Here is a 14,535-nt window from a genome sequence, read left to right on the forward strand (position 1 = left end):
AACAGAAGCATCATCTAATAGGTAAATTGGGCTGCCTGCCACTCCAAATTAGACAGTCAAGAGTGGGTTGTTTATTTGACTCTTTTATTGTGCTGCTCTTGTCTGTTCTTGCTCAATCAGGTCACCTAGAGCACATTACTCAGGATTGCCCAGATGGCTCTTGAATACATCTCCAGGGAAGGAGACTTCACAACCTCTATAGGCAACCTATTTCAAACCCCTTCTTCATTTCTCAGAGCACGGAGAGAGCCCCATCTTTCATGTCAGCATCTCAGATTGTTAAAATTCACCAACAGCAGCATGTAAAGAAGAAAAAGCATTTATTGGAAGTTCATAGCTACAGTTCACAAATTAGTAACTTCAATGGGGTACTTTAGAACATTTTCCTCCTATTCTTTGAGACTGAAAACACTTGGTTTATTCCCATATACAGCCTTCTTTACTATGTAAATAATTAACCATCGTTAGATATGTGTAGGTTTGTATCCTGTTACAGCAGACAGCGTGCATACAAATTTCTCTCTGGAGTCATTTGAGACTTTAGGGAGCACACAGGAGGGATAGTCCAGAGAGGTGGTGGAGTGTCAATCCTCAGAGATATCCAAAAGCCATCTGGACACGGTCCTGGGCAGCCAGCTGTACATGGCCCTGCTTGAGCAGGGGAGGTGGACCAGATGACCCCCAGAGGTCCCTTCTAACCTCAATCCTTTTGTCACCATCATTAATATGCAGGAATGCATATGAATGCAGGAATACAGGAGCATATGTGGTCAAAAAAAACCCAAAATGTTATTCATATCCAATGAGGTTAAGGCAAAATTTACTCTTATTCTGGATTCAGATCAATATTTGCAATTCAAGGAGCCTAGTGGCAGAGCATTCAATTGACTGGTTCTAAGCTAAACTGGTTATAGAGATCACTTTGAAATACAAACTAGATGTCAAAGGATTAAGAATGGATTGGGAAAAAAATACAATTTCTCATTTTGTTCCAGCTGTTTCTCACAATGTTAGAAAATGGCCCTGATTTTAAGGTGAGCAGAGTTTGCCGAAGAAAAGAATATTATGAGTAGGATTATGTCTAATAAAAAACAAGAAAGGGTGGTCAGCCATAAAGACCTCCTTGAGAGGAAGAGACCTTCTCACAATGGCAGCTGCTGTACCAGCTGCTGCTACAGTGCCTTCCTCATTGACTTCCACGTATGTCTTATGGACAACATTTGACAGTACCAGAGACTTTGCAAATGACATTGCTGAAAGGTCAGCTTTTGATTCACTGAAAACATCAGTCATCCCCATCTCTTGTAATACCTCATTGAGGTTAAAGGTGCCTTCAAGCTTGAATCGGGGGAGGTATACCTCTACTGTTGTCTCAAACATGTGCTCTGAAGAGGCCCACAGCATTAAATTTTCATAAGTCATTGTGCTTTCAATCTAGAAGATGGGAGGGAAAAGAGCTTAAAATAGTGAGCAGCTTTGAAAAATTTAGATCTTTATCCAGACATAATTCAGACAAACAACTTCCAGCCACAGTACATGATATATACTGCCTTACCTGCTCCAGCCCACTGGTAGATCCGTCAGCCATATCACCTGGCAGCAGGATGATCATGCTCAGTGTCTTCTGAGCATAAGGGAGTTCAAGGACCTGAGCACCCATCTCCTCAATGTAGCCTAATTTAAATGTTCCTTTCTGATACATCATCTGCACAGGTTTTTTCTCATTCTATTTAAAAGAATTATACAGTCAGTACTGCTCTTAACATTTAAACTTATTATAGGTGTAATATCAGCAGTTAGGGTTTCAGCAATAACTGCTGCTAGGCTAAATATTTTTCTTCATTTTGTTGTATCTACACTGGCACACAAAACATCAGCTTTGCCATGTGTAAATAAAGGGAATAATTCTTTAGGTAAAACAAACATGTAAACAAATCAACCAACCATTGCCCTGCAACTGATTAGATAATGAAGCTGCTCAATAGCGTTATACTTCCAAACAGGCTGCTGCTGATTGGATTTGCAAGTCCTAACTTGGACTGGGATAAAGAAGAAATAGCACTGAAAGAATCAGGCTGTCATTTATCAGACTGATCATTTAGACAGGAAGCAAAAAATACGTTAAAAGCAAAACCATAGTCTTGCTCACATATAGAACTTCTAGAATAGTGGAAGAAGACTTTTTCTAATGATGTTTTCAGCAAAAATCCTGCTAATATTGATTAGCATGTGAAGAAAAATACGCTTTTCTATGAAAAAAACCTCCTGCCACCTCTACCCAACCGGAGAGGCAGGTTAAATTCCCAGCTCGCTCACTCACCTTGCTCACAGGCAGCTGAGCCCTGGTCATTGTGCTTCCTTGTTATGCTTGCTGCAGTGCTTACAGTATCTAGGGTAAATAATGTTAAGATTTATAGAATGTAGATCTACCTGATTCAGTTTAAAGTCTCTCTGTACTGTTTTTTGTTCCTCAAACTTGTGCTCCCAAGATGCTTTGAAGTAGATTACATTCACCAGCACCAGTAATGCATGTACATCAATCGCACCAGGAGCGAAGAGTTCCTTGATTTTACCTAAAGGAAATTTCAGAATACACAGTATTTGTTAGTTGCCATTGAGACTCTGGACAGACATAATTGTCTGTGAACTTAGTTTTGGGAAAACTTAGAAATCCAGTTCTTGGTTTATTCAAAGGGGCAACACAGGAAAACAAGTGGTAGATTTCTCTACACTGTTACCAGTCAGGGAGGACAGGAGGGCCAGCAAATTAGCCAGCTGTCAGTGTCAGTGACCATATATATGTGTCGGATGACATTAACCACAGGATGCAGGCAGCACCATTAATCCCTTTTTTGGGTTACATGAGGGAATCTTTCCCTTTGTGCCAAGTGCAGCAGTTAACCAGCTGTGGAGCTTCCAACTTTATGCACGGAAGCTGAATTAGGAGTTAGCAGGTTCACTGGCTTCATATGAGCACCCAGAGCAATGATGGCTCCTAACTCTGGGCACAGTGACTGGTGAACCTTCAGCCCTCTTACTGGGAGCCAACTGGAGTGAACAGCTCTTTCCCACATCAGTCACAGGCCACTCTGCCAGTACGAGGACAGGGTTGGTCAGGAGATGGGCAACTGATAAATTACAGAAGCCTTCAAATCTATTTGCCTGTCCCCCAGTAAGTTCTGGTTTATGTTCAGCCACAAGATTTAGAAAACTTTCATCCTGCTGCTACTGCTACTGCAGCTCTGGCAAAACTAAAGGAAAATGCCATCTATCATGTTTAGTCTAATCAACAAGAGCAAATGGCCTCTGCTAACCTGTCAAGGGCAAGAGCTGGTTGATTGTCACTTGTGATAGTGAGTCTTGCTGGTGGTAACATCTCTGATCTTTGTGGGCATTGCTCTACATGTAATCAGGTCTTCATTCATCCTCCTCCTTTCCCCCCGCCCACCCCAGGCTGTTCCCAGTCTCACCATGAAGCTCATAGCTTCCATCCCCTGCTGTCCTGTCTCTGCATTTGTGGCTGTGCACAGGAGCAATTTCTCTGGTTGAGCCTTACAGGTTCTATTGCAATTATCATGCCAGGCATAAGGGCAGGAGTACAAAAGTATCTGGCAACAAACACACATTTAATTCAGAAATAATTTAGCTAATAACTTACTCTGATATTTCAAGAGTGGATGGTAAGACATAATGTCTTTAAACAGCATAAGGTTGAACACCCCATGAGCAAGTCTGCTTTTCATACCCTGGAATTTCTTTTGCTGAAGCAGTGTAAGAAGGCAGTGATAGTATGGCTACAGATTTATTTTGGTTTACCTCGTGTCTCATTTTCAACCCAAGCATTGATTTTTATTCTGGCAGCTTCAACAGCACCATGAAAGTCTACTGTTTGTAGCATTGCTCCATATAGTTCCTCAGAGCATGTTAGAAATTGCTGTAAAACAAAATAAATATTATGAATTGATCAAATCTGTTAAGCACTTATACCCTTTTGAAAGAAATCAATGGTTCAGAACTATTTTAGAAATCGTGAGGGACCTGTTGACTACACAAGACAAAATTTCATTCTGGAAATATCAACCATATGAAATTTATTAAGAGAATCTTTGAAAGAGATACTTATTCTATTGCACACGCAACAGAAGTAAGAAGGAAGAAAGCCAGAAGAAAGAGTCTTCCCATGGAGAACTGCATAGCTGAGGTACAGATAAAAAGTAGAGAAGATGCAAGGTGTGTTGTTTAATGCTTAAGTATCCAAATCATTCCACAGAAATAACTGACAGAAAAGCAAAGATGTGATAGCAAGTTATCCATACTAGGTAGCTGGAGACTGCTCTTTCATTCAGTAAGAAAGGAGTAAGAAGTTCAGCACACCAGCCCTACACATGGAAGTGTATAACATCTCAGGTAATAAATGCTCTCCAAGCTTCCTGCTGCACCAGCATCCAACTTGCAAGCACAGCTTATGGACAGCTCGAATAGGCATATTTGGCTGTAGTCATACTTTGACTGAATGTAGACTTACACCAAAAAAGAACGGACTCCTGCTTTATTTTAGCTCTCTAACCATTGATATCAACAGGATGGGGTTTTTTTAAACAAAATAACTAAAAGCTGTCACTCTTGTCTCTTTCCCAGCAGCCCCAAAAGATACACCAAGTGCTCCATTTGACACATGAGGGGGACATCAGCAAGGTTCATAGTAACAGAGAAGCTTGAGGTCAGGGCCACAGCAGTTAGCAGATACAGGTAACCTACCTGCTGGAGTTCAAATCCTTGTTGTATAAAGAGATTGTTGGCAAGGGTTAAAACATATCTTTCGCCAAGGTTTTGTAGTTGTAAAAGCAGTGCCTGGAACTCCTTATGGTTGAGATCTCCATCCTTGTTACACTGGAAATAGTACAAACACAGCAACTATAACAATTCTTTCATGTAGCTTTGGTTGTTGATTTACTTCCTAATTAGATTACACTATAGGGCTAACTCCTGCTGTACTGATTTTTAAATCCAGTTAGTCTAAGCTCTGTAGCCTGATCTTCCTTCACCTGAGAAGACTCAAGGCTTTGGTATTCACTTCATGGAAGACTTGGCCCTTAATAAAGTATCACCCTGTATCAGACATTTCCTAATGGATTAGGCAGTCTGTGAGTGTGATCTTGACTCCCTCCAGTGGCAGACTCTAGTGTTTTATACCTAGAAACCTACCGTCCAGTGCTCTCCACGCAAGGACATACCTGTGAGGGGGAAAGCTGTCTCTCCTGGCTTCCTTCTGGCTCTGTTTCTGCACTCTCACAGTCAGATCCAAGGCTCGTTCTTCCTGTAGCTTTCCTGGCATGGAGCACCTGCAGTTGATGATACCAAATTATGGCAACTATAACTGGGATAAAAGCATTTTCCTTGGTTAAAAGATTTGCTATGCTGCCCTGCATAAACAGTGTAGATTTATGAAAGATGTTTTCTCAGCTTCTGCCAGGCTAAAATGACAGACTTGAAATTGTTCATATATTAATGTTCAAATTCACATTTCTATTCCAGCTAACCAGGAAGAACTTGCACTCAATCCCTCAAATTGTGACTCTCCACTACCACAAAATTTTAACGTGTGATTTGTATTGTTATTGTTACAGTTACCTTAAATTTCAAAACCAAAGTTGCCTCGGGCAAAGAGATGAAAACAGTTTTCTTTGGAAACATCAAAACTGGCTTTTTGCAATCATTCTTAATCTTTAGGAGATATACCAAAACCAAGCAAACTACTCCTTGTTTCTAATGTGAAGTATCTCACTGAAAAACGTCCAGCAGCTTCTCCATCATAATATGACATCACACATAGACAATCTTTATATTGAAGATACTGGACTTTTCCTAAAATAAGCAAGAGTTCCTGTGTATTTGGTTTATGTGGCAAGGTTATGGTAGACATGGGCCTGCAGTGGTGGCCTCCGTAGGAAGAGACTGGGGACTGACCTTGTGTTAGAGCTGGTTCCAGCTGGCTCAGAAATGATTCAAGTCTGTTTTGACATGACAGTAATTGAAGAGTGATGTCCCTGTCCTTATCTCGACCTACAAGCTCTTTCATCTTATTTTGTCTCCTGTTTCTTGTTGAAGAAAGGGAATGAAAGCATGGCCATGTGGACTCCCAGCAGCCACCAGCTAGGTCAACCACCCACACCCTTGAAACCTCATGAGAAGGGCCAGTCTGCCTTCACCGTGGGTGACCCAGCAGCCAGACTGTCCACATGGCAGCACTGGGGCATGACGGATGAAGATCTACCAGTACAGAGCCAGCTACTGGCAAAATCCTGTACCTTAGGATTGTTGTCCTCTTACCAGTCATGAGCACAAATGAGAGAAAAGGATTGCAGAAAGCAGAACTTGTGCTGCAGGGAGTAAAGGCACAGCAGCTGGAGAGGTGGCCTTCTCCTCCCTGACCACCTGGGTCCCTGTGAGCTCTCTAAGTGAGACATTTGACTCTTTAATACTGTGGTAAGTGAGCTGATGCTTCCAGCCACCCAGGTGCTATCACTTCAGGTTTCTGCAACTCTCCCCACTACCCACAGGGATCCACACTTTCAGTATTCTCATAGCAACCACGAGAGGAAGCACCTGCCTGTAATTCTGAAACGAAGCCTGACATTCTGACTGCAGGAAAAGCAAGAGTGCCCCACTGTGGTGTATCACCTCCTCCCACTTAGCTCTTGCTCCCTGCTCCTGAATCTGCATGGGAGCATGGTGTGACTCACACATGCAGATGGCAAAGATCATACATAGTGCGCCAAGCACGACTGTGAAGGCAGCACCTGTGTTTGTATTCGTTGCTTGTTTCCTATGAGACCCTCACATACATGTCATGCTAGGATGCCCAACATTTCCGTTAGAGGAAGAGCGAGCAATGTGGAAGCATCTCAGCATGTTTCATTAATACTTACTTCTTCTATCTGAGCAGCAGTGTTGTTTCTTGCACCTAGATGGACCAGGGCCAGGGCAACAGAGATGCTCATTGGAGAAAAGACGATATTTGTGTTCTCTGCATTTCTGTTGAGCTTATTGTAGAGATCAAGGCAAAACTCAGTAACTGGTCTAGAAATGGAGCCCATCGTGAAGCGGTTTTTGGCTGGGAGCACAAAAGAAAGAAGAAATGTGATGCATTTGTTGCCTAGTTAGACCACACCGTGAAGCATCTGCCTGCCATGAGATTGTCCCATAGCCACTAAATAAAAGAAGTTTTCTAGATTCCAGCAGTTTGAAACAACCATCCTCACACACATTTGGTGGTCCATGCTACACAGCAGGAGCAAGGGCACAGAAGGCTTGGAAAAGGGATACATGCTCACAACATATGTGAATTCCTGAGAAAGGACCATTTTTCTGCCTTATCCCATGGTGCATTTTCTTTCAGGTCATAGTGTTGAAATTAGTCAACTGTGGATTAACATTTTACTTCTCCAAACTGGTTTATTGTATACAGTTAGATCAACTCTTTCTTCTTCTAACAACGTAAGATTAGGGTCAGAAACTTGATGAAAGAAACTACTCCTGCATATAACCATGTCTGGTAGCCAGATGTATCAGGGTTTCAAACAACAGGTTTATGAAAATAAAATCACTATTAATTAAATGTTTTTGTATATGAAAAAGGGTCATGAACAGCTATGGAAGTTGAACTACATACAGAAACATGAACAATTTGAAATACACTTTTTCACTCCTCTTAAGATTGGACTTGGTGATTTTAAATGTCTTTTCCGATGCAAAATACTCTATGAGTTGCCTAAGAAACACAGATTCAGGCAGGATACACAATTAAAATTTCCAAACAAAGCAATAGCTCAACAGCCCTGAAAAGAAGTGTGTAAGTTCCTGCTCAAAGATATGACAAGACCTCTGTCACTTTTGTTTTGTACCAGAAACCTTAGACATGATACCTTTTCTATGGGTTATTTACATTAAATCCACTCTCCTAAGAACAAGTTCCAAGCAGGAGGCCATCTGAAATAAAGGGGGCTTGAAACTCCATTCCTGTCCTGTAGGAGAGAATCATAAAGCTGTTGCGTAGGTATCAGTAGGATCACATGAGCTTTTCTGGAATCATTATACCCCGAAAAACCCACATGACTTTCAGTGTCAAACAAATGATATTTTGGACAGTGCACCAGAAAATATGTGTGAGAAAGCAAAGCAATACACTCCTGCCTGCTTGCAGACATAGAGTAGCTATGGCCTGTGTTCCAGAAAGATATTTTATTTAGGGAAAATGCTCAGCCACAGTATGGAGAGAAGGCTCTTGTGTCTCCAGCGGCACAGATCTGGCTGACTTCAGCTTTCAGCCTTCACTGGGACAAGCACAGGTTGGGTCCATAACAAGCTGTTGGAGTTCCTCTCCATTGACAAGGTGGGCAAGTGTACAGCTGGGTGGTTATTCCCACTGCCCACAGAAGGCAAAGCAGACACTCTCAACCCTGTGCTGCCCAGCTGCTGCTGCCTGCAAGGCCAATTTATGTGAGGAGCATAAGCCTGTGTCACCAGAAGGCTAAGTAAGGGTGAGGAGAGGCTGGTGCAAATCTGAACTTCAGGATCTTTCATTAGCAGAGCCCTTGTAAAACCTGTCCTGGGATGTTGATGTCCTGATCCCCTTTGCAAGGGGTCTACAGCCTTCTTGGGAAAGGGCTGTCTGGTGCTGGGGATCTCCATTGCCTTCCAACCAATGCTCTTTTGCTACCCTGCTCTCCCACTAAGGCCCCAGCTCTTCTACCACAGCCACAGTCCCCCTCCTCACAGACAGCCTGGACAAAAACAAAGTTTTCTTTACTGAAAGAGCTATACAAAACTTCTTGTGTTGTCCTCAAGATGCAGAACGCTCACTACCACTCACTCAGCCATGGGCCAGACACAGACTTTGTATGAGAAGCTGGAGCACAGGTGCCAGAAGAGTTACCAAGGTGCTGAGAGTTGATGTGGCTCAGCTGAGATGCACGTCTGCACAAACTACCTTAGCCCACAGCAAGTGCCATACAATGGAAGTGAACTCAGCCCAGAGGAAAACAGACTTAGCTTAAGAGGATTGCTGCAGTGGATTGGAAGAGCTGAAAAGTTGCTGAATATATGAAAGCGCCACATGTAGCAAATGCAGACTTTTCTTGCCTTTTGACTAGCTTGAAAAGCACAGCAATAATCAGTGCTTCGTTGTGTTTCTGACTGATGCTCTGTGGAAAAAAACTCGCAATGCTGAAAGAAAAAGTTTATACATGTTTCATACTGAGACATTTATTATCCCCTGAAGTCCAGAAATGCTTCACATACAGACCATACTAATGGGCAAAACAGAGGAGCAATACCCCAAAGGATCGCTGAAGAAACAAATTAAAGGTGAGTTGTATCTCATTAATTCTGAAAACAGCTGTTCTAGCTCTGGTATTTGTGTCTTTATATGAAACATCATTTTCCTTTTCCTTTTAATAACACAGTCACCTTACCACAAGAAAAAGACATTGCACTGCATAGTCATTCCTCTTTTCTGCCACATTCATTACCTACTATCCATAACCTTCTGAAAACAAAGCTCAGTGCTTCTTCAGTGCTGAAGTTTGTATTGCTCCACTTCCTCACCTCTTGGAAGATCTGAAATGGAGCTGTGAGATTGTTCATGCCAAATGTAGGTCATGAGGCATATTGCAGGTGTGCCCAAACCTCAGGACAAGTCAAGGAGAAGAAAAGCGTTAATAAACTTCCTTGTCAGGAAGGAGGCACCTCCGCCCCACCTTGCAGGGAGAGGACCGACTGCTAAGCAGAGAGAGAAAGCCCAGGAGCTGGGAACAGGTTTTGAAAGCAAGTGTCTGGTACACCAAGGTGCCACTCCTTCAGAAAAAGGAGCAGGCTCCTCAGGGAAATGTCCAGGTACAAACACTGTGGCCAGCTCCATGCTTTTGTAAGCGGGAACCATGTAGGGAACTGCCCAGGAAACCCAAAGCAAGGGAGGAAAGGTGTGGGCTGGAGGAGGAACTTGGTTGCTGCAGAATGAAAGAATTTAAAGACATTTCTAAGTCAAAATTTGGGCAGGCACAAGTGTATGAATGATTCCACTCTATAAAGCCATGTGTGTAATTTGTGTGATCACTCAAGCAGTGAGAGTTTTGGAGTTACTGCAAGGACAGTGGAGTTTGGAGAACACCTACATGGTGGACAATAAATGGTAACATTACTTTTAAAAGATTTTGGAGTGGTAAAGAGAGAAGATATAAGATCAAAAGAAGTGTTCCAGGAAGATCCTAGCTGCCGTTCTGCACTAGCCAAAGTATCCGCACTGAATGTCAGCAATAGTGCAAGCAGGGCTGGGGCTTTACAGCTGATGAAGGGAGATGCTTTGCATGATGGCTCAGTAGCTTTTAGTGTAGTACAGCAGATAGAAATCACTGGTGCTGTTAACAAATGAGCAAGCAGCTACCCAGAAAAAGAACCTTGTTCACAAAAAACTGCTGCATACCAGAGACCTTGTAAAGATTGTATTCTTCCATGGCTGTGTGAAATGATAAACACTCCTTTTCTATAACTATTAATGTTCTCTTCCTTATTTGCCATTTGCTTTTGGCTAAGGGTAGATGAAAACTCTCAAACAAAAAGCTGTTCTCACAGCTGTCATAATTAATAAGTATTAGATTATATTCAGCAGTTAACAGGAGAAGGCAGTAAATAAAGTGTGGAGGGTAAGGGAGCTGTAGCCTTGTTTCTAAAGTAGTTCTGTAATACAAGGTAAGTAAATAGGAACCTGTTTTCCCTGATGTCACATGATAATTCCCATTACATGTTTTACTTATTCAATCTGCATCCCATTAAGGAGCTTTAATGCACATTGATTTCTCATACACAAAGGCAGAAATTACGTGTGTCTACCCTAGAAAAGGAGCACATGCTAGATTGTACTGTCTCTCCACATGAAAAATCTATGATTGGTAGAAGTGACTTCCTTCTTTCTCATGACTGTTCATACAAAAAGACATTTCCAAGTGTTTCTGTGCTGATTTGGAGTGAGAGGAATGGCATATAAGAAAAATGGTATCTCCTACAACACAGAAACTAAACACCCCTAGGTGACACAAAGCATTTCCAAAGTAACATGATTTAAATCAAAAACCAATACATTTCAGTACAAAATAACTTTTCAAGGGTAATGTTGCCAAGTTCATTTTCCAAACAACTTAGCCTCTCAGGCTGTTATTTCTGTGCCAGAAAGGCCTCTTTCTGACTGCTTTTATTATTTTGCATCAGTACCTTCAGTGTATTTTCTACCTCCTTCTAGGCCCATTATTCCTGCATAAACAGACATCGATATACATTGCCCTGTTATGGGCTGCACAGTGGCAAGTTATTTGCTGTGTCTATGTGCACCTGCATAGTTTTCTTAGCAAGCTGCTAAACATCACTGCCAAACCCAAGAGCTAATATGTTGATAGAAAAGACTAGCATCCCCTCTAACAGCAATAGCAACAAAAATCTGAATACCACTCCACATTTCCTATTTTATATAGTCATTGTTTAAGAACACAAACAATCCCCCAGCAGGGAGGATCTGGGTACAATGGAAACTGTAAGCACACAACCAAAGAATTGCATGCTCTCTCCCTCATCTAGTGAACTTTTCCAGACGTTTGCTTGTACCATGGAAAGCTGGGTAAAGAAGGGAAGTTAACTGGTATCTCCCACTTTGTGGGTCTGTTTCCCCAGGTCATCAGTACCATTACTTTATGTAAAGCCCATTTCTACCTGTGAGTGTAGAGTGGACCCGAAAAAGCCTAGCCTTCAGCCCTTCTTGACATACAGGTGAAAAAGCCTCTACTTTCTTTCTCTGCTGATCAGCTACTGAACTGATCAGTCCTGTGGCAGTTATAGCTTTCTGGATGGGCTGAGAAGTCCTAGTGGAATTTCAGATTCAAAAGCCTCTGAAATTTCAGTAAGAATCTTTATACTCACAGCTTTGGCCATGTGTTCCTAAATTCCCTATCTACATCCCACTGAATATCAGCTCCCTTTGTGTGAGCTCTTGAGCTACCTGGATTTTAGCAGTGTTTTTTTCTGCCTGCAGCCTGTAAAGGTATCCCCACTCTGTCCCATCTGTAAACATGATGTTTACTTTACCAACGTGCAGACTACTTTAGATCTGCCAAAAAAGCAAAACAAGAAAAGTTATTAAAAAATAAAATAAATAAAGAATTGTTAGAATCGTTTACCTTCTTGCCCGAAGAGGTTAAATGAAGAGCACAACAGCTGAGCTCTGGAGCACGTTCTTGTGAACACTGTATTACAAAAATCTCCCACTCTCATGTGGGAAAGCTCAGCCTCTAACCAATTGCTGATGATAGCAGCATGTTGCAATTCCATGCAAATGCCATCAACACAAAGTTCCCTGCAGAAGACTGGGAAACCTGTATCTAGCAATATGCTAATAGTATTTTTTTCAAAGCTGCCCAACAAGTTTGTCGGGCAATATCTGCTGGCAACATCTCCTGATTGCAATGCCAAGTCACCCTCAGCCGGAAAACTGGCATTAACCCTGAAGATCCATGGCTGTACTGCTGTGCAGTGCATGGGGTCTGGCCTGGACACAGGGATATGCAGGGCTCATCCCAGGATTCAGAGAAGTCTTGTTTGGAGCTGAGTTTGCTTGCAGAGATAGAGCAAACGAATGGGAAATGCATGACCTTTATGTTGCCTACAGCCATCTCTCTCAGGTAAGGAGTCAGCTTTATGTGTATGGAAGAAGCTCAATTAGAGAGAGGAAGAAGTATTTCCTTGAACTGTAGCAGGAATCCCCAGCCAGGGGGTATTCTTTTAAATCATTGGACTTAAGAATAAAAGGCTAGGAGTGCTTTATCACATAAGTCATGTCTCCAGCATAAACTGAGTTGGAAATAAAGAGGTGGGAAGCGTGGAGCTGCACCAGCACAGGTTGCTCAGGTGTAACATTGGCTTATGGCAGCTGCACTCAGGGGTCAGTCTTAAGTCTTCTAGGGTTGTATGTGGCTTTGCAACCTGGCAAATTTTCAGTCTTTCCATTGTCACCTCTTCTGTCTTCCTACAATGCACAAAACTGACTTTGGATTCATAGGATATTTGAGGCATCGGATATAGTGAGGGGAGAAAGCAGGAAAGAGGAAGAAGGTCTCCCAGCACCACCTTCACCTTCCCAAACTTCCCTTCTGTCATGAAGCTGGGTGACCCTCTTCCTCAGGCTCAGCTACCACCAGCTTTGCTCTTTCCTGCTCCACTGCCATGGTCTCAGCCCTGCTGGCCTGGCTCCAGTGCCCATCTGGAAGAGGGGTTTGTAAACAATGCAAGATACAATGATGAAATGAGTGCTCTTGTTACCCCTGTTCTTTTCCTCACTTTTGTGCTTCCATTTGCAATTCACTTCTATGTTTCTAGTTTTCCTTCCTGCATGTTTCTGCAGTGTTCATTAGTCTTCAGTTCTTTCTGTCTCTTTATCTGTTGAGCTCTCTTTTTAATTTATTTCTGCACATTGCCTTATCAAATATCTTCTGCTGCTTCCACGAGTCCTAGCCTCTTTTCAGTCTAAGCATTTTTTAGTATCTTTCAAGACTTTCCTTCTTCCAAATGTCATCCTTTCTGCCTCCTTCTTATATTAACATCGTTCCTCCAACGATTTATTTCCTCTGTACATATATTCCCTCAGAACTTCCTTGACACCAGTTTAACTGCTTTGCCTCAGGAAATGTCAATGTATGTGTAAATTCTGCCTTTTCTAGGCCCTTAGGACAGTATATTCAGGGTTCAAATCTGTACTGCTTTTCCAGTGGGGCAAATTTGCTCCATGTAGCACTTTTCAACTTTCAAAACGAAACTGCTTCTCCCCACAAATAACTTTTGTAGCCAGAAGACATTAAGATGTATCCCTTCTCTTCTAAAAAATGCTGGGAGCAGGAAGTGGGCAATGGCTGTGCGGCTGAGCAAGTGATGAGATGACTCAGCACATAATACTGTAGTTTGCAGCTGCCTGCAAAAGCCAGCCACAGCTTGCTTTTTTTTCCACTGGGGCCATCACCCATCACTGGATAGTAATGCTCTGTTGAAAGGTGAGGTGGAGCAGCTTGGCAATCTGAGCAAGTCCTCAGCTATGTTCACTTTCTCCATTGAAACCACCACCTTTCAGCACGTCACTGTTCCTATACACAAGCTCCCACACACATTTTCCCATGTCCTCCCATGTAATTCCTTGCCCAAGGCCCAGGGGCCAGCAAGGGTGGGACTGAACAATAGACTGTAACAGCATTTCTCTCACCAGCATGAGCCTTACTGATACTTCTCCCTCACATGCTGCGAGACGAATGGGTGTCATACTTGGACTGGTAGAGGCAAGAGGCAGAAGTAAAAAATTAACCTGAGCTTTCATGGGCAGGATACCCTGTTTATAAATGACCAATAAATGGGTTTGCCTTCTGCTGACTAAAACAGCTTTGTATCTCTCATATCTGCTTGCCTTGCATAGGCTGGGACACCTTGGCATTAGTCAGGAGGTGGAGAAAG

General features: G+C 42.5%; 1 protein-coding gene across 2 annotated transcripts; it reads right to left on the reverse strand.

The window, feature by feature from the left end:
- Positions 1-303: 303 nt before the first annotated feature.
- On the reverse strand, positions 304-11,330 carry LOC133208627 (serpin B11-like). 2 transcript variants are annotated; one of them, XM_061346637.1, is made up of 9 exons: positions 11,284-11,330; positions 9,626-9,629; positions 6,930-7,106; positions 5,235-5,342; positions 4,759-4,890; positions 3,817-3,934; positions 2,431-2,573; positions 1,556-1,726; positions 304-1,434 (listed from the first exon to the last, which is right to left on the reverse strand). In XM_061346637.1, the coding sequence occupies exons 1-9, from the start codon at positions 11,328-11,330 to the stop codon at positions 1,030-1,032; spliced, it is 1,305 nt and encodes a 434-aa protein (XP_061202621.1). In that variant the 3' UTR covers positions 304-1,029. The 2 variants fall into 2 exon arrangements, with proteins under 2 accessions (XP_061202621.1, XP_061202620.1); XM_061346636.1 differs by lacking the exons at positions 9,626-9,629; positions 11,284-11,330 and having other exon boundaries at positions 6,930-8,173.
- Positions 11,331-14,535: the final 3,205 nt, after the last annotated feature.

Source organism: Neopsephotus bourkii, unplaced genomic scaffold, assembly GCF_033783945.1.
Source record: "Neopsephotus bourkii isolate Nb327-2 ecotype Australia unplaced genomic scaffold, CSIRO-AGI_Nbou_v1 NB_272, whole genome shotgun sequence".
Taxonomy (NCBI): Eukaryota; Metazoa; Chordata; class Aves; order Psittaciformes; family Psittacidae; genus Neopsephotus; species Neopsephotus bourkii.